The 19547-nt window shown below is 34.9% G+C and overlaps 2 protein-coding genes across 2 annotated transcripts; one reads left to right on the top strand and one right to left on the bottom strand.

Annotated features, from left to right (window-relative positions):
• Window positions 1-6196: 6196 nt before the first annotated feature.
• Window positions 6197-9223, top strand: LOC129796693 (uncharacterized). Its single transcript, XM_055838815.1, has 5 exons — window positions 6197-6571; window positions 6630-6822; window positions 7849-8034; window positions 8096-8555; window positions 8712-9223. The coding sequence occupies exons 1-5, from the start codon at window positions 6226-6228 to the stop codon at window positions 9180-9182; spliced, it is 1656 nt and encodes a 551-aa protein (XP_055694790.1). The 5' UTR covers window positions 6197-6225; the 3' UTR covers window positions 9183-9223.
• Window positions 9224-14488: 5265 nt separating this feature from the next.
• Window positions 14489-18857, bottom strand: LOC129796681 (neuropeptide-like protein 32). Its single transcript, XM_055838803.1, has 3 exons — window positions 18505-18857; window positions 15201-15309; window positions 14489-14852 (listed from the first exon to the last, which is right to left on the bottom strand). The coding sequence occupies exons 1-3, from the start codon at window positions 18610-18612 to the stop codon at window positions 14731-14733; spliced, it is 339 nt and encodes a 112-aa protein (XP_055694778.1). The 5' UTR covers window positions 18613-18857; the 3' UTR covers window positions 14489-14730.
• Window positions 18858-19547: the final 690 nt, after the last annotated feature.

Genomic DNA, 19547 nt, shown 5'->3' with positions numbered 1-19547 from the left:
TTAACAAAATATTGTTTAGTTTTTTAAGAATAAACTTATTTAATTAAAGCAGAAAATGAGATAAATGGTGGATACTTTTTAGAATTTTTGTAAAGAACAAAATTAAGAAAATAAACTTCAATTAAATAAAAATGAATGTGAGAATGGAGTAGTGCGGATGTATGAGTGAAGAGTAGAAGCGATGAGGAAGCAGTACGAGTGGAGTTGCGAAAGAGTGAGGACGTAGGAGAAACCAGAAACAACCGAAACAACCAACTGAACTACCAAAAAAAGTAAGCCCAAAATCTTTATATTCTTACATGAATAAGATCATTTTCCTTTATGTTATGATTTTTAACAATTCTTATCAAACAAAATTTCGAAGATGCTTGTCTCCTTCCTCAGGTACTTATATCACAATTAAATACAAATTCATTCTTTTCACAAAATGAAAATCTCTCCTTTAAATATATTTGCTCGAGAAACCTTTTTATTGTTGGAAGATGAAGAATTTTCCACAAACCCCCTTCACTGTAAAGTTCTTTTGAGAGTTATAAAAAATGTATAACATTCTTGAGATGCTCAAATAAAAGTGATTCAATGAAATGAAAACTTCTCCATAAAAATATGTAATTCGGTGACAAGGATATTTTCCAGGGAATACTTTCTTTTTAATAATTGGAATTAAATCAGGGAAAAATCAGGAGAAAAATCCGCCCTGAAATGGAAGAAAACATATTCAAAAGCTTCAGAAGTTATCTTTGGCATTGTGGGTGGGTATTAACCCTTTCAGGACAAATCAGATTTCAATTTAATAATGTCACCAGCCCCCCTACACACAGTACTCTATGGATTACTTAATGGTGGTGGGTAAGGGCACGGAAATTACATGTTGTTTATGCTAATAAGGTCAAAAATGGGTGTGGGTATGCGCGTGTGAGACTAACAAAACAACAATATTGGAGCGGGCATTGATGAATAATGACGCGGAATGTTGTTGAGGGTGTCACGAAGACATCATCACCTCTAAAATCCCCCCGAAAATCACCATGAGAATCATCCCCCTTGACCCTTCTATATGTGATGTTTCTTCAAGCATTCAATTTGCATTTTAGTTGTGTTGCTGTGGGCGAAAACTCCTCAATCAACCAACTTGCATAAGACAAGATGAAATGTGCTGTAATTGCCTAATATAATCGTTTGTGTTTCCTGCTAAAGACCCCCCCCCCCCTCAAGGGCCACTAGCTCGTGTGGGTTTCACAGTTCCAGACAACCCTTAGGGGCTTATCACTCCCTCAAATTACTGTGCTCAGTGAACTAGAAATTCAGTATAATGTAAATCACATTTTGACAGCTTTTCCTTTAGATCAGGCTACATAGATATGTAATGTATTGTACATATCATTTATGTAGAAAAGAGCTCTTTGTATAACACAAACTCTCATTGAATAAAATTGACTGGGATTTGATGAAACTTTGAGCTCACAATACTATAGCAATCAACGACTGCATTTTAGAGCAATAATTGGGCAAATATTGAGGAAACATTGGACAATGGTTGTCTTGTATTTAAGGTTTTTTCCAGTATTTATTCAATTTTAAAATCACTGAAAATAAAAATTTCTAATTTTTGTTATTTTACTTTCTCGACTCAAAATGTTTCATGCTGCTCTGATTGAAACTTTTTGAGGACAGTGTATATTTCAAATTTTTCTTACGAATATTTATCATTTTCTTTTTCTTTTTTTTCCCATTATTGCCAATTGAAAAAAAAGGAAGATTCTCTGCAAAGAAATTAATTTTTAAATCAATAAAAAAAATTTCAATTTACTTTGAAGGATGAAAAGTAAAATTTTCTTTACATTTTCTGCTCTCAATGCAATACAAATTATTTATTTTCAGGAAATTTCAATAATATGGATTGCAACGGAGGAGATATTTTGTATTCAATGGCTAAAGCTTTTCTCTCTATCAAAAGAGTGACAAGCTGTGAAACTTTCACTACTGGCAGTGAAGTCTAGCAGCAACGTAGATACCTTTTGGAAGTTTATGTTATCCAGAAGATTGAATTTTCTTATTTAAGGAAGTACATAGCATAAAAGTTTCATCCTTCAAAAAGGCAACGAGATGCTTTTCACGAAGATGGAAATTATTGAAAAATATCTATAGGGGAACCTGGGGTAATTCGGTGAATTTTTGAGAGACAATTTTTCCTGAGTTCCGTGGAAATATTTGAGATTTCCCGTGACAACTATCTTATAGGAAATTTTCCGGGCTACAACTTTGCCTCAGACGATTTTTCTCTATCTTAACGGGAAAATGCTTTTTCAGGCCATTTTCCAAACCCTTCCACATTTGCCTGTTCCAAAAATCCTGGGGTAAAATGGTGAATGAATTTCAAATGCGTTTTTCTTTGAAAATCCATGTCTGAGAGGTTATTGATTTGCATTGGGATAAACTTACCTGTTTCGATTTAGAGATTTCACTTCATATCGTAATGATTATTCACTTTTTAGTTCTATAAAATTGATAAAACACAAAGTTTTTGTAAAAGCACCTCCATTTGTTTGTTTTCTACAACTTCCCGTCAGATCTGTGTGCAACAAAAACCCAGCTGACAAGGAATTCAATACTCGTAGCTACTTTGGTAGCAAAATCAATATGATAATTTATTTAACAAGCAAAATTTTTTTTAAGAAAAAATAGGAAAAAAACATTATTTCGAGTTAATTAATTATTTATATTACCAAATCTCCCTAATATATATTATCTGTGAAGAATTGAATGGAATAAAAACATTGATTTTGTAGGGCGAAAATTTTGGGCGATTATTCAATTACGCGTCAATAGAAAAATAGAGGGTAGAAAGAGAAAACACTATATGAGTGGAAGGAGGCAAATTTTTCACCATTTTACCCCAAAAAATATTCACCGTCTTGCCCCAAGTGCTACCTTTTAGTGAAAACTTTATAATAGAAAACTCGGAAAATTTGTGGGAAAAATCAGAATAGGTTTGTGTTCAGCAATAATTGCTTTATTAAAAAAATGCATTTTCATAATTTATTAAACAGAATAAGATGGTAAGAATTGAAATATGGTAACGTGGTAAAAGTAACTTTAGACATCCTAAAATTATTTTCCTCAATAAAATCCAAAGTACCTATTCGTTTTACATGTCTAAAGCTTTCTGGGATTATTAAGAGGTGTAAGAAGCACCTGTTAACTGAATACGAATGATTAGGACAAAGTATTTCATGAGATATTGAATTTAATTTTTTCCCGATTCACCATTTTACCCCAGTTACCCCTATACGTGAATTTATTGGAGAGAAAATCGGATGTTTTTTCTTACCAGAAACTCTCAGTCAAGAATTTACTTTGCTAACTGAGAGAATGAGAGAGAGAGGGGGTTTATTGATGGAAATAAGTTTGTACCTACCTTTAGCTTTGTTGTGATGCAATCCCGCGAGGTCTTTTTCCTTGTTGGTACCATCAAAGGAAAAGAAAGTTTCGGCCCGGATTGTGTATGAAGTGAAATTTTAAACAAAGTCCTTATTGAATTTCAGAGCGCGCCAGAGAGATTTTCAGAAAAAAGGGGGAACAGTTCCTCCCACGCGCGCGAGCTTTCTTGTCGGCAAATTAGCAATGATGAGTTCAGATTTTTCCTTGTAATTAATTTCACCCACATCAGATAAATGCGCCATGAGAAATTCATGAGGGTGCAGATATTGAATTTTAATAATTCAAACTCCCTCCTGTGCCGGTGCTAAAGGACTCTCCCATTTCCCACCACGTGGCTGCGGGGCTGAATTGATGGGACAGACAGACTTTTAGCGCGTGGTGTAGCGAAGAGGTAAAATTTCGCGGGTTATTCCGCACGACCCAGGGGGAAAATGGTCATTTATTATAGAAAAAATAAGCCGCCATGGAGGCCCATTTAGGAGGCGGTACGCAATTTCCGGCAGCGCAACACGGCAGAGAATTTTCCCCGAAAATAACGAGAGAGGGCTAATTTGCACAAGTGCCGAGGGAAGAAATATGAATATGTTCTCGAGAGATTGACTAACACACCATACACGAAGCTCTTTTCCCGCTCTGTTGTTTGTTGTATGAGCAGAGCAGAGCCGGAGGATGGCCTGAAGGTGAATAAATGACAATTTCACCTGCTACGGGGGCTTCTATGTAAATTAAATCTATGTTGCACAACCCCTTTTTCTTTAATTAATATCATACCATCATGCCCTGCAGGGAAATGTATGAGAAATTAAATATAGGAGGGAAGTAAAAGAAACGCCCTTTAAATGAAAATTTTCATTTTTGTTTTAAACAGTACATAGAAGTTGAGTTTTAAAAAAAAATCAATATTAATGAATAATTACTAAGCACAGTTTAAGTTCCTTAAATCAGACTCAAGATTAGACCAACGTTCTTTTAGCTGCAAGATTTTTAAAAATTTGATAATTAGGCCTAAGACTTTTAGGCAAAACTTAAATTTTTAAGGCTATGGCTAAGTTTTTTAAACAATTTTTTGTCTTCATCAACTAGGTTTCAGTTTCCTAAATCAGGTTTTGGTTTTCTTGAAGTAGGCCTAAGTTTTTTTTTAATTCTTGGACTAAGTTTTTCAAGTTTGCCCAAAGCTGTTTCAGCTTAACCTGAGTTAAAGGTTAAGGAATTAGTAAACCTTAAACTAAGTTTTGGTTTTCTTAAATTAGACCTAAATTTCTTGAACAAGGCTTAAGTTTTTGATGCTAAGTCAAGGATTTTAAAAAAAGTTTTTAAATTTTTTTTTTAAATAAATCTTTTTAGACTTTTACATTTGGTCAGGCAAATTGGGTTAAACAAGCTAAACGGGCTAAATTGGTAAAAGTGTGTATAAAAATGTATTCAGTTCCGATTTAGTCGGATCTAACATTAAAAACCTTTAAAGCCTCACCTTAAAAACCTTAATTCGGCTACAGACATTACAATTTTGTTTTAAAATTCTGAACTTGGTTTAAGAAACAGTTTAAACCAGATTTAGTAGTGAATTTCATGCATGATAAGACTTTAAAATTTGTACCATATTTGACAAAATAAACCTTAAAAATAAAAATTATTGAATTTTTATCATTTTAATTACAAGAAAAAGTATAAAAGTAATGATTAATAAAGAATTTTTAACTTTACTCTCTTTTCCTTCCACCCACTATTTGCATAAATGTTGCAAGAGTCATTAACCTTATAGAAGGTAACACCGATGTTCTTATCTTATACCCATCCATCATCATCTCTCACGATAATCGTCTTCTGTTTATTTATTTGCAAATAGATTCGTTCATGACTGTGAGTTTTAAGCTCTTCTCTAAGCACGCATTTTTTCATCATATTTCATAACCTATGCTAATACACCTATTTAAAATGTTTGGTAATTTGAAATAATTAGAATGGAATGAAATTCGCCGGATGCTTACACGCAGCTTTACTATCCTTCTATGAAGAATTATTAGGGGGAATTCACATTAGAATGTGTGAAAGAAACTACGTAAGTAAGAAATCTAAACAGGAAAAGGGTTAATTTCAAGTCTTAAATGTCCTTATTCATCCTTCGTTCAGCTTTGAAGAGGTTTTAAAGTTTTTTTTAAGTCTTCTTAGTGTATTGACCGAAAAATTATATTATTAAGAAAAAAAGGAATTGAGGATGACAGGCAGTGTCGAAAGCTCTGGAAATTCGAATGTTTTATTTGCAGAATTAATATTAATCGACGCTCACCGGAGGGAGGATTCCAGAAATTCCTCTTTTTTCTCAATCTTATATTCACGTCAGCCTTCTAAGTATTTGAAAAATTATATATTAAGGTTATATTCTTTACGCAAATACATACTTTCTAGTTGTTTACACTCCAAAGTGAAGGTCCCTTTTATTAGCGAATTTATATGCACAATCATTGACAATTATTTTCTTCAAATCAATTATTTTATTAGCATGATGTGGGTTAATGTAGAAATCTAAAAATGAATTTATAAAAATAAAATCATCGCGTTTATGCATTATTAAAAGCTCAAGATGTGGAATTTAAATAATAAACACAGACGAAACTACGTTCTTGCAAAATCATTTTGACTCTTTTCGGTGGCCTAGAAGGTCATTTCCCTCAAAGTTGATGTTTTTTTTTGATAAGATATCTTCTCCTCTTTTCCATCCTAATTTAAAAACAAAAGAATTATCCACGAATTTTTCAGTCTTCAAGATAAATTCCATGAGTTGAGATGTCGGTTACAAAGTATTTTGCTGAAGAGAAAATATGGCGGAGTCCTACGGAACATACTTGGATGTTCAGTGAGAAAGCAAACTTAGGACGAATTATTCTGGAAGTCCTTAATCGCCATTCACCGAAAGTTATTCAAATTAGTGATGATAGTGGCGTTCGAATGACCAACCGTGAGATTGCTTCAGATGCCGAGAAGATTGCTGTGGGGCTGCATCAGAGGGGTGCCAAACAGGGGGATGTTGTGGGATTTGTAGCTCGAAATGGAAGTTACCTGACGACAGCTCTAATTGCCTGTTTCTACCTTGATTTACCAATAAACGCATTGGATGTTACGCAGAATGAAGGTGTGATGAATTACGGGATTAAAGGAATTTTATTCTCATTCAAAAATATTCCTTTCAGATGAAATTTATTCCATTTTCCGAATTACAAAACCCAAATTTATTTTTTGTGACGACGACATGGTCTATGTTGCGCATAAAATACTGAAGAGACTTCAAAGTTCCGCAGATATTGTAGTAATTGGTAATGATATGAGTGGTGATGTTAATATTGAGGAATTAATGCAGGAAGGTGATTCAGATGACATGAAAAAGTGAGTATTCAATTAGCTTATGAACGTTATAACGACAAAAAACGTCGTTGAATTAAAATTGATACAAAATTGGCACGGAATTGGTACTTTTTGAGCAGATATTGCCTCAAAATTGTCAAGAATTTGACTCCGTGTTTGTCATTTAAAATATTTGATCAAATTTTGATGCAACTTTGCTCAATCATGCACTTGATTTATTGAAAAATTGACCCTGTTTACTGTGTTAGGTTCACACACAGACGAAATTACAATTGGGTCACTCAATAACACATTTGAGCAATATTTGTTACAACATTGATCAATGAAATATTCATCAAATCCTTGATTTGAAAATATCAAAAATATGAACTAAAATTTGATAGTTATTCCTTCATTTTTGAATAAAATCGGTAAGTGAAATTTGTGATCAATCATTGAACAAATATTGATCAAATATCATGCAAACATTACCCAAATATTGCTATATATTTCCTCAAACTTCTTATTTCCCGGAATTTTTTTTCTACTGCTAAATACTGAATAGACTGCAGTGTTTGAAATTGAATAAAAATTAGCAGAACTTGAAAATTGAAACAAAAAAATCAATCAAAACGTCCAATTTTTATTTTATCTCAATAGATTATCCGATTTTTCCTCATTTTCAATTTTCCTTCTTCAGTGATATTGAAGTACATCCAAAGAAAATATTTTGCATATTTTTATCACGTTTAACAATTTGCCACAGCATTGCTTTTAAATGCTATTGTGTATTGTACTCAACGTTTGAGCAATATTTGATCCATTTTGCTGTCTGTAAGAAAAATAAAAAAAATCAACTTTTAAGTTAAATAATCTATTTCCTGGATATTTCTCATATTTTTTTACCCAAAAAGAATTCTCAGAAATCGATAGAACATCTTATACAGCCTAAAAAGAACTTTTCTTAGTTATTTTATCGAGCATGAACAACCGTTCCAACTAAAACGTTTATTCTGCTCTTAGTTTTGATTTTTTAATAATTTCCCTAATTTCTTATTAATTTTCAAGGAAAATCTATGAAGAATCTCTAAAGGATATTGAATCTAAATACCAAATAATTGTTTGCTCATCTGGAACAACTGGATCACCTAAGGCTGTAGCTCTGCCATATCATTCTGCAATACGCCGGCATTGGTTTACGGACATAAATTCCGATCCTTCTCACGTTTTCTTCAGCTTTTGTCCACCTTTTTGGTATTAATTCATTCTTTGCTCTAAGAAATTGTTCCTAATTAAACGAAATTCGTCTTTTTAGGTCCCTTTTCTTTGTTAATCTTCTAACATGCCTGCTATCAGGAGTTGTTCGGGTTATAACAACGGCTCCCTTTAGTCCTGAAATCTACGTTAATATTGTTGAAAAGTATAAAGTTACGCACACCTTGATATCCCCAATCTACCTCAACAGTGCTCTTGAGTCCACAAGAATTACTCCAAAGAGTTTTTTATCCTTGAGAACTATCCTGTGTATTGGGAGTCTTACAACAGATGATCTGGTAAGGAAATTAGGGATCTACGCTCTGCATGGGAAGCTGTTCATTGCCTATGGAATGTCTGAACTTGGTTCAATTGCAAACTACCTGTATGAGCCACCAAAGAAAGTTTGTGTTGGGATTTTGGCACCTGGGAATGAAAGTGTCGTCATAGCTGAGAATGGAGACAGGCTAGGACCAGGAGAGACTGGAGAGCTCTGCTTCCGAACTCCTCATCAAATGATTGTTAGTTTTACTTCACTTAAGATAAATTTGTTGCTTGTAGATTCTTTTAGCCTCATTGCGTCTTCTTTAGAAACTTTGTTAACGCAAATTAGATTTAACCTTAGACTTTTAAAAAATTGAATAAGAACTAATTTAGAACATTTTTAACTCTTTTAGGAATACATTGAAAATCCCGAAGCAACAAAGAATTCTTTTACAAATGACGGATTCTTCCGTACGGGAGATCTTGGCTTCTACAGCCACGATGGGTTCTTGCACATTGTTGGAAGGTGCAAGGATCTCATTAAATACTTCATGTCCCACGTGTCATGTTCAGAAATTGAAAAAGTCATCAAGACCCTTCCCGGTGTGCGCGATGCGACAGTTGTGGGTATTTCCGATGCAACATGCTACCAACTTCCGGCTGCCGTTGTTGCACGAAGGAAGAACTTTACAATCAGTGCAAATGATATTTATGAAATTGTTGCAAAGAACCTCCCTGATAGTCATAAACTTCGTGGAGGTATTTACTTTGTTGATGATATCCAGGTGACATCCACGGGGAAGCACAAGAAGAGAGAAATTGAGAAGTATGCCACAAAGATGTTTGAAATGCTCAAAAGTAATAATGATTATAAATCTGCTTGATATATTAAAAAAAAATAAAAATAAAAGAAATATTTTAAAAATTGTTTTAACTAAATTTTATACCGTAAGAAGGAGTGTTTTGAGATACGCGGGGTGTTTTTTTAAACTCTCTTTGCACCAAAGTTCGGCCTTTAAAAAGAAATTTATTTCAATTACGCGTAAAAAAAATAAATTTCAAATGAATTGTAATGAATAAGAAGAAGAATCTGTCTTTGTGAAAAGATATAATGATTTATGTCAAACGTTAAAAAAAAATTACGGCATGAAAAGAAACGTCAAATGTTAACAAAAAACATTCAACGTTAGAAACATAAACGTCAAAAAATACAAAAAAATTTTATTCAATAAATGAGAAACGTCAAACGTGGGTACAGAAATATCAAACGATAGAAAAGATATAACAAACGTTAGAAAAAAATAGTTAAACTGTAAAAAAAATTGTCGCTTTTTCATGTTGCAGATAAAGTGGGAAAAGAAATGTCAAATGTTACTAATGAAACATCAAAAGAAACGTCAAACGTTAATTCTCTTTACACTTTACACAGATGTAGAATTTATTACGATAAGTTAAATAAATTAGTTGGTGTTCCACTTCGTGACCAACACCAAGTATCTTAATTCTGTGGCGATTGAAAAAAAGTCGAATTGGCCAACAAAATCCTCCAAGAGTTAAGCGCTTAAAGCTTTTAGTGCGAAAAAATCATTATTAAGAATTTTAATTCCAGAAAGAATCCTTCAGGAAATAAATGAAACTTTCTCTCTTCTCGGTGGAAAAAAAAGAGAATTCCCAGATAAATAATTCTCTGTAAAAATCTCTTATTCTCCTCTATCTAGTAAATGGATTGATGAAAGTTCGTGACAGGTGTTGAAGAAAGATTTCTCATGAAGCTTTGAGAGAAAGAAAAGTGTCGAGTTCTGGAGAAGAAAAAAAAATCAATGACACGAGAAATTGATTAATTAATGAAGATTGAGGGTCTTTTGGGGGAAATGGGGGAAATATTAAAAGAAAACCTTCTGTAGGGGCAAAAGGGAAGGACTTCTCTTATTTTGACGACAAGGAGATTGTGGGTTTGTGTAACGTACAAGTTATGAGCCTTTTGGGGATTGAGGAAATGTCAGAAGCACAGCAGGACACAACTCCACATATGAGCTTTTCCATGCAATGCATAATTCCATGGATTGAGCTTTAATCCATGTTATAACTGCGATATGGGAGATTTCTCGCTGAATATGTGTGTCTTCTGCAACGACCCCATACTGTGGATTTTCTCTGTATGCTTCTTCCTCGGATGGAAAGCTCAATGTGTACGGCAGGCATGTTTGTTAAAAGGGTGTGGGTGGGTGTTGATCGACCCCACATCAAATTGTGAGTGAGTTTTGCAATAATGAAATTGATGGGATCTCCGCCACACCAAGAGATCATGTCTTTTGTACAAAACCCAGCGTGAATCTGCGTATGTGGATGTTCTCTCTCTCCCTCTTGGATTGGATCCCCTGAGGGTGCTTTCCACTTCACCACCAACCACTCTAACCCCCTAAAACTCCCAGAAGCTCTTCTTCTTCCATCCCCAGAGGGGCGACTGGGAGAAACCACTTGAATCATCCACCGTGTTAAGCTGCATTATCTCGACAAGATTTCGAGGCGACCACAAGGTATATATAGCGCACAGCATCCACCCCAAACCCATCGATAATGGAATCATGGTGAGAAGATGGCTTTGTTCGCGCTGGGGGTAATCACAATTGATCGATTATATACCACCCTTAAGTGATTTGAGATTCAATCGGCGTTCCGTGGGTAAAGGTGGTGAGTGCTTTAGCTCTTCCATCGCACCCAGCCTATCGTCAAACAATAATTTCATCCCCTTCCGCCCACATCCCCTCTAATTCTACCCCATATGAATGAAGAAGCTTCATGATCAGATATAAATTTAATCTCACCCAGATATTGTCTCTCCCCAAATTCCAATGGCATATAAGCTCCAACCAAATCCATTTTCATCAATATTACATTTATTGACTCTCCTCCATTCCTTAATGCATTATTACGTACAACAGTAATATTGCAAACACGACTGAATTCTTGACTATATAGCTGATTGAGGGGAAAATGCTTTTTATTGCTGGATCAACAAGAAAAATAGTCATAAGTGGATCTCACTTTTAGGGAAAGTAAAAGAAGTACAGGTGAGTAAAAAAATTTCATATAACTCTTGTAAGTAATTAAAATTCTCCCTCTATTTATTTCTGTATGAGTTCGGTGGTATTTTAGCGATGTATTTGAATTAAAGAATTATAAAAATTTGTTTGAGAAATTTAATTAATGTCCGAGGAAACTCCTCGGAGTTTTTCATTTTATTTTGTTGGGTAGCGGAAGTTTATTTTAAAGTTCTTGTGTTAAATCCTTCTATTCGAATTGACACGTGAATTATTCTTTCTGTGAAATTATTTTGTTTCTAAAAATATAGAGTTAGTCAAGTTCAAAACTTGTAGTTAAAACCTATCCAGGGCATGAATTCTCTAAGAGGGAAAAACTCCCGTGATAAACTCCTAAAGGTTTTAGCTTTTAAAAGAAACGTGAAAACCGGGAAAATCTTACGGGAGTTTATCATAGATGCATTATTTTTCTTAGAGGATCATTCCCACGTGAAGTTTTCCTCACTTTTACCCTGCAAAAAGCCTTGGGAGTTTATCATGAGAGTTTTTCACTTTTAGAGAATACAGCCCCAGAACATTCTACCAGTCTCCTGCCGCAGGGATTCGCCTAGAAATCCATTCTTCAGTGCGCAAAAACTGTCAGATCTGGAAGTGAGGCTTAGTGGTACTAAAGAGGAGAGAGATTTATTTTCAACAATTGTGACAAGAATTTACAATTTTTAGTTTTAATTTTTAAGAACATGAATTTTTCTGAGTGTAACTTACAGTTTGTCAATTATTTGAACCCTTGTCCACAATCTCCTTTTGCTTCTCTGGCATTTTACATCTAAATTAATTTAAAAACAATAAAAATTAATTATATTTCTAGTTGAAATACAAAAACAGCACTTATGGGAAGAAACAATAATTACCGGATTGGAAAGTTTTCACTAGATTTTTCTCAATTTTCCTCCTTTTTTTTCCATGGAAAGAGACGCACAGTAACCAATAAAAAAATTAACATCCAAACGGCTGCTGTTCGAAAAATCATAGAAATTCCCCTCCTGGGAACACATTACTCCTACAAAAGCATTTGCGAATTTCCATCAAGAATTTACAAATCCGTTTTAAGTTTTCCGGGAAATTTTCGGAAAGTTAAAAAAAACGAATAAACTCCTTTTCAAGCACGTCCCTTCTCCCTACTACGTATTTACGTATTCTATTACGTTCTCATGTGAATTTCCCCGAGATTATTCGTCTGCGTAATGCTGTTGGATGATTCTTGGAGTGCTTGGAAGTACTTACAATTAAGTTTAAAATTTTATATGTATGTAGATATGTATACCTATGTAGGTATGTAGTTGGAATAATATTTCAATTTTCTCAAGAGAGCTTTCTTGTGTTTCATCTCCCCCGCATTTAGCCACCCTCCCTTGGCTTTTTTCCTGTAATTCCTCGCAGGTAAGTAGAAGACATGAGTGGTGTGACTTAATTGATGAATTTCTTGTGAAAATTTCAACGACCAGTGGGTTACAGCACTCAGTTTTGGCATTTGCGCCGTCAAAGAGTGAAGTGAGGAGAAGGAAAAAGGCCGTGTTGGTTGCAAATATTTGTGTGATTTTATCAGTAAATTACATTTCTTCCGTCGAAGGAGAAGAGGATGGAACACACCATCCGAGACATTTCACCTGGGGAAAGCCATCTCGGGGGTAAATATTCCGCAACCTTCTGTGTCAGATATAAAATTTCAGCGGCACACTCTCAGTCCATGCTAAATTATTCAAGTCTCCACTGCCGACAAACAGAAATCACCCGTATTTACCCATTGAGGTCCAATGTGGGGGTGGTTTGGGGGTTGAATTTTTCATGAGGAAAATTGCTCTTGCCATAATTTGCAATGTTACAAAATTTATTCCTTTATTATTATTATTTCTCACTCTCAGTTGAGATTCTTCATGCAACATTGCGGTGTTTTTACCACAATTTCCATGGAGCATCGTTGTACTTAATATAAATTCCACTCTCTCCATTTTTTTTTGGCCTGCCTGCCTCCCCCGCAAAAAGCTCTTCTTCTGATGGCCAACAAAGCCAAAAGGACTCTCACTGCGCTCTACTCTTGCTCTTTATTTCTCTGGAAAATACTGAGAAATACTTTCCCCATTCCAGGAAAAGGAGCTTTTGAGTATGAGATATGGCAGAAAGGAGGGAAAATTAAATATTTTCTTGTAATTCACCAAATGAATAAAATACGAAAGTATGCTCTTCCACACTGCAAGAGGCCATTTCAACTTTACTTCTTCTATTACCAACACAAATCTCTCTTTCGTATGAAATAGTAGAAGGTTTGGTCAGAACTTACACTACCCGCGAAAAGTTTCCGGGCAAGGTTAAAATGCGATATTTTCGAAGGCAAAATTCAAATGGCTATATCTCCGGCTGTGGTCAACCGATTTTCAAAAATTTACCAGCTTTGGAAAGGGAATTAAATTACCTTTCCAACGATACTCTATTCTTCAAAATCGGTGCAATAGCGACCGATTTGCAACAGATCAAAAATTAAAATTGTAAAATTTTGGAAAAAAGCTCTTCCATATAGGTTTACAAAAATAGCGGTCAATACATAACGGTGCGACTGATTCTCAAAAATTTACATGTTTTGGAAAGGTGAGAAATGTAGCTTTCCAAAACTGGTAAATTTTTGAAAATCGGTTGACCACAGCCGGAGATATAGCCATTTAAATTTTGCCTTCAAAAATATCGCATTTTAACCTTGCCTGGAAACTTTTCGCGGGTAGTGTACATGTACATAATGGGAGTCAGGCAACTATGTATTTTTAATATTGCGGAATTCAAACGAATGGTAAGAACTACCCCAGACACTTTTGATGAAAACTTAACACAAGTAGAAGCTTCTATATAGCACCACACAGGTCGTATCTTCACAAGAAAACATCACGTGAAGACGAAGAAAAAAAAGCAAAAAAGTGTGACGAAAACGACGAAAACCAAGCTAAAAGAACTTGAATAAATTCTCAAATAATAATCAAGAATATGTTGATTAATCTCACATGATTGGAGACGCATATATTAGGTAATTATGTCGTAAAAGAAACACTCAACAACTACAACAACAAAAATCTAACAACGTCTGGAGACTAATTCTTTCGTTATTTTTTTTTGTCTTCTTTAAAAGATTGTCCTTGATAGTTTATTCATTGAGAAAAAAATTACATGTGGCATTTTTTTTAAACAATAACTTTGCGTATCTCACACATTTTGGGAACTCCACCTCTTTGTCATTTAAAGCTGCTTAAAAAATACATTTTTTGTGATTTAGGATTTTTTTTCAACCCCTCAGCTTCGTCCTTTAGGGGGTTGATTGGGTCTGCAACAGTGAATTTAGCTTATGAATTTAGCCCCAGTAATCATTGCCGCCAGAATATCCGCCTCCCCAGCCACCGCCATAGTCACCTCCCCAGCCTCCACCTCCCCAACCGCCGCCGCCCCAACCGCCCCTCTCATAGCTACCACCACCTGGGGGAAAAAATAAATGCAAAATAATTTATTGAAAATTCATCATATTAATGAGGATCAATAAATTAAAATGAAGGAAAAATCAACAGGAAAATTTTCTCAGGGCTTTTCTCAATGAATAATTTCTCTCTCTCTCTCTGTGGCTACAATCATCCCCTTTCTATAGCTCCTGGGTTGAGCAAAATCGGACAAGGGGTTGATTTTTTTTGAGAAAGGATTGAATTTTGTAGAAGAATCAAGGGATGAGAATTTTAGACAAGATTTTAGGTGAAAAATATAATTTCTTTACACTAAAAAATTTAAGAGGATTAAAGGGTTAAAAAATGGAGCCAGAAACAGTGAACTTACCTCCCCATCCACCAGAGCTACCGCCACCCCATCCACCTCCCCAGCCGCCGAAGAATTGTTCCGCTGGCTGCAAATCAACCTCTTCCTCACCAGCATGGTCCTCGGTTTTCTGCATTGGAATAAAATTAATTTTATTACTAATCAAGGGGATGCACAATAGGCCTACATGGACCGCAGTACACAGAAGACGAAAGTCTCTGGACCCCATTTAACGTAACGTAACGTAATAAATTATTATTTTTATTTTAAATTTTAATTTGAAAGGGTTGAAGAAAATTTACATTGTCCCTTACAGTTCGGCTCAAACGCTCTTGAGTTCGGCTCAAACGCTCTCAGTTCGGCTCAAACGCTCTCAGTTCGGCTCAAACGCTCTCAGTTCGGCTCAAACGCTCTCAGTTCGGCTCAAACGCTCTCAGTTCGGCTCAAACGCTCTCAGTTCGGCTCAAACGCTCTCAGTTCGGCTCAAACGCTCTCAGTTCGGCTCAAACGCTCTCAGTGTGTGCACGTATTTTTTCGGTCCTCTGCCAAAAAGAGAATGTCGCTTTGTGCAAAGTGTAGCAAAGGTTTTGTACGGGCTGCAAATGATTGTCTTAAATGTGGAACTTGTGGACAGCTTCATCACTCATCCTGCGAGGGGATGACGATTCAGGATTTGGAGGCTTATAAGGCACTGTCTCCGGCTCAAAAATCCACCTGGAGATGCCGTTCCTGCACGGTTCGCCGAAAGAGCTTCATGAGAGAAAGTGAGAGAGCTGATGGTCATGTACATCAAAGAAAGAATGAGATGGAAAAGGCAGAGGTTGAGCGTCCCGAAAGCTCATATACTGATCAGGGCAGTGAATACAAGGAATTAAAGGCATTAATCTGCGCTGGCTTTAATAAATTTGATGCTAAATTTGATGCTCGATTTGACGCAATGGAGAAATGTATAAAGAGTATGGAGAATGCCTTCAAAGAAGTAAATCAACGAATGGATGATCTTACCAAGGAGAATAAAGATCTAAAAGATCGAGTGGAAATTCTGGAGGAGCAATTGGAGTCTGAGAGACGTTGTGACATGAATGCCATTGAGATTCATGGGTTGTGCGTGGGGAATGATGAGAGTAAATTTGATGTCGTACAGGAGTACATCAATACGTTCGTGAAATGCCCAATTGACATTCGTGACTTAGATCAGTGCACTTATATAAAAAAGAGAGAAAATGCTGAACCACCCAAGGCCGGACCATCGTCATCTCTATCATCTGCTCCGCGAGGTGTTGGGAGAGAGCTGCTAATTGTTCGCTTTACTTCCAAAAGAGTGAGAGATATGGTATTAAACCGCTGGCGAGAGTTCTATAGAGCTGGTCAAAAAACCTCCAACTCTGGAGGATCAACGGGATCACGCATCAGGGTCACCGAGAGAGTCAGCCGCTCAGTGAGAAGTCTTTTCAACGCAGCGAGAGATGCAGCAAAAGTGAACAAGTGGAAGTACGTGTGGATGCGCAATGGGACAGTTTTTTTGCGCAAGACCGAGAATGGTAAAAAAAGAATAATTAATTCTGTCGCGGATATCGAATATGAGAATCAATTATGAACCTGTTTGCTGGTGTAGTATGGGGGAAAAAAAAAATTTTTTTTTTTTCTGGATTAATTCATTGTGTCATTATTATCATAGGATTTGCAATTTAGAGGATAGAGTAATATTTGAATGAAATTATTGTTTATGTAAATTGATAGAAGAGTAGAGTCGAACTCAGTGTTGGCGACACGAGCATACTTTTGCTCCTGCCACACTTACCTCAAATCTTTGTAAAATAAATATAAATAAGCCTGGACATGTAAATAATATTGTAATCAAAGATTTGAGAGAATAAACATATTATTATTATTATTATAAAAACGTAAGTAAGTAAATGCTTAAATACAGGACCAAAGTAAGGGTAAGAAAAGGAAATTTCTGACGTTTTCTGAAGCGATGTGATAAATATTTTCATAAATTTTCACGGATTAAATCTTAAAAGTAAAAATAATTATTTACACAGTAAAATAAAGAACATAACCTTAAATTACAGTTTTCAAATTTTTATTTAAATTAGGAATTCGTGATTATTTTCTTAATGTTTCAGTAAAACTGTAGATTAGATTTAGTGTTCTTGTCTAAGAAGAGTTTTGTTTTCATTTTCTCATCTATATAGTCGGAAAAACCTTTTCATTTTGAGGTTATGTTTTTTTACACTTAAGCAAAACTAAAGAAAAATTTATAAATGAGTACTTAAATGAGAATCTGGATAAGTTCTAAAACGCCACTTCCGGATAGAATCAAAAGAGAATTTTAATTGGATCTCAATGGATTAGGATTTTTTGTTGTAAGCAATTAATTACAATAAAACCTTTATTTTTTATAAATTTAAATGTATTTTTTTAATAACAAATAAAATTAAAAAAAAATAAGTTTACGCTTACGCCACGTTATTTATGACGTATTTTTGTAGTGAATAAGACAATGTAAACGTAATGAATAAGATGTTTCTGTTTTTTTTTACGCGATAAAGTTGCAGAGAGAAGAACGCATAAAAAGCGTAAAAAATTGAAAATTCCTACTCGTTTAAGCATACACTGTCTAATTCATTACAAAAATACGTAGGCAATAAATAAAACAGCGTAAGCGTAAAATAAAATTTTTTAAAAATTTTAAAAATAGAATTATTAACAAAGGCTTAAGTACACTAGTCAGGCAGACTTATATTTCTTAAGAAAGACTAAAGTTTTCATAAGTTTTCTAATGATTTCTTGTTCCAATACGTTCAAGAAAAATCATCGAAAAATAAACAATTAGCCCCATTCAGCTTAACTGAAGAAATCGTAAGTTTCGATTAAGCAAATTTAAGAATTCGCAAGTTTTTTTTCTGACATCTCGATCGTTTGTAAAGAAATCTTATGAAAACTTAAGAATTCCTATGTTTTTCTTCGGGAATCTCAATTTTTTTTAAAGAAATTTGAAAACCTATGAAAACTTTAGAATTCTTAAGTTTTTCTTCGGAAATCTTATAAGCTTTTGTAAAGAAATCTTAAGAAAACTTATAAAAACTTAAGAATTTTTAAGTTTTTCTTCGGAAAACTCAATTTTTTTTAAAGAAATCATAAGAATCTGACTAACGAATTTCACTCAAAGTTAAATAACATCGTTAAACCACTTAAAAAATCACAAAATAAAACATTTTCCATCTTACGCTTGCACTATGTCCTATTACGCATTTTCCTACATTCTTATGTGAATTCCCTGAATGTTCACAGAGGAGGGTGTTTTGCAAAAATAACGTACCGCAACTGGTGCAAATTTGGCCGGAGCTTCTATCTTTGCTGCATCCTTTGGAACTGGAACACTTTGCACCACCGCAATGGCAACACAGAGACACAAAAGTACCTTCATGATTGCAAAGAAAATGTTAAAACAGCTTCTGCTGTTTTTCTTCTACAAAGAAAAGAACTTTTCTGAGACTTGGTGTGATTCTCTATTTTGATGTTTTCACTGCGAATTTTTGGTAAATTTTGGGTAGAATTCAGTGTTTTGGGGGGTTTATATAGCACCACACGCGAAAATGACGAAGACTATGGGCAAGAAGGTGTGAGAAAGAAATACACGTTTTCCGTGTATTTCACGACTAATCCACACCTTGATTGCCTTGAAGTATGGTCGGATGTAATTAATATATATGTAGCTCTGCGGCGTACCTGTGCAGTGTGACTCAATGTGTGTGAAATTCAACGTTTCTTCTTTTCTAACTTACACGCATCACTGACCACAACAATTCCTTCCGTTGCGGAACTTTCTTTGAAACATATACCATTGATATTTAGCATAACATACATAGCAATTGGAGCTTTTGGGTGTGCTTTTGATGGCTGAAAATTTCGCATATTGTTTACATTTGCATTGAACTTGAACCCGGGTGTTGTGTTGTGTGAGACTCTAAAGGACAGAGGAAATTCCCAAGTTAATTCAATTCTAATCTCCCCCCAGTCCCCTTCCACGCGCAACCAGCAGACCTGTGAGAGAAGATTTTGTTTTTGTTCGATACTTCAGACAGCACGTGGTAATGAAAGCAAAAGTGGCGTACGTATAATTTTGGCTGAAGTATTCTCAATGGGTAATTATGCGGCTATGCCTCTGAGAGTACATTGACTTGTGGAAAATCCACAGATAATAATGGTTGAACTTGTACTCATATATCTACATAAATAGCAAAATAAGCGTAATAAATAATAATAAATTATTTATTATTCAACTCAAATTGTTAATCTTCTGTGAATCTGATTATTCATTTTCATTAATTTGTTATTCCTTCGTCCCCACCAAATTAGAAT

Source organism: Lutzomyia longipalpis, chromosome 4 (assembly GCF_024334085.1).
Source record: "Lutzomyia longipalpis isolate SR_M1_2022 chromosome 4, ASM2433408v1".
Taxonomy (NCBI): Eukaryota; Metazoa; Arthropoda; class Insecta; order Diptera; family Psychodidae; genus Lutzomyia; species Lutzomyia longipalpis.
Note: the sequence above shows the minus strand (reverse complement) of the source record. Positions and strands in the feature narration are given on the sequence as shown.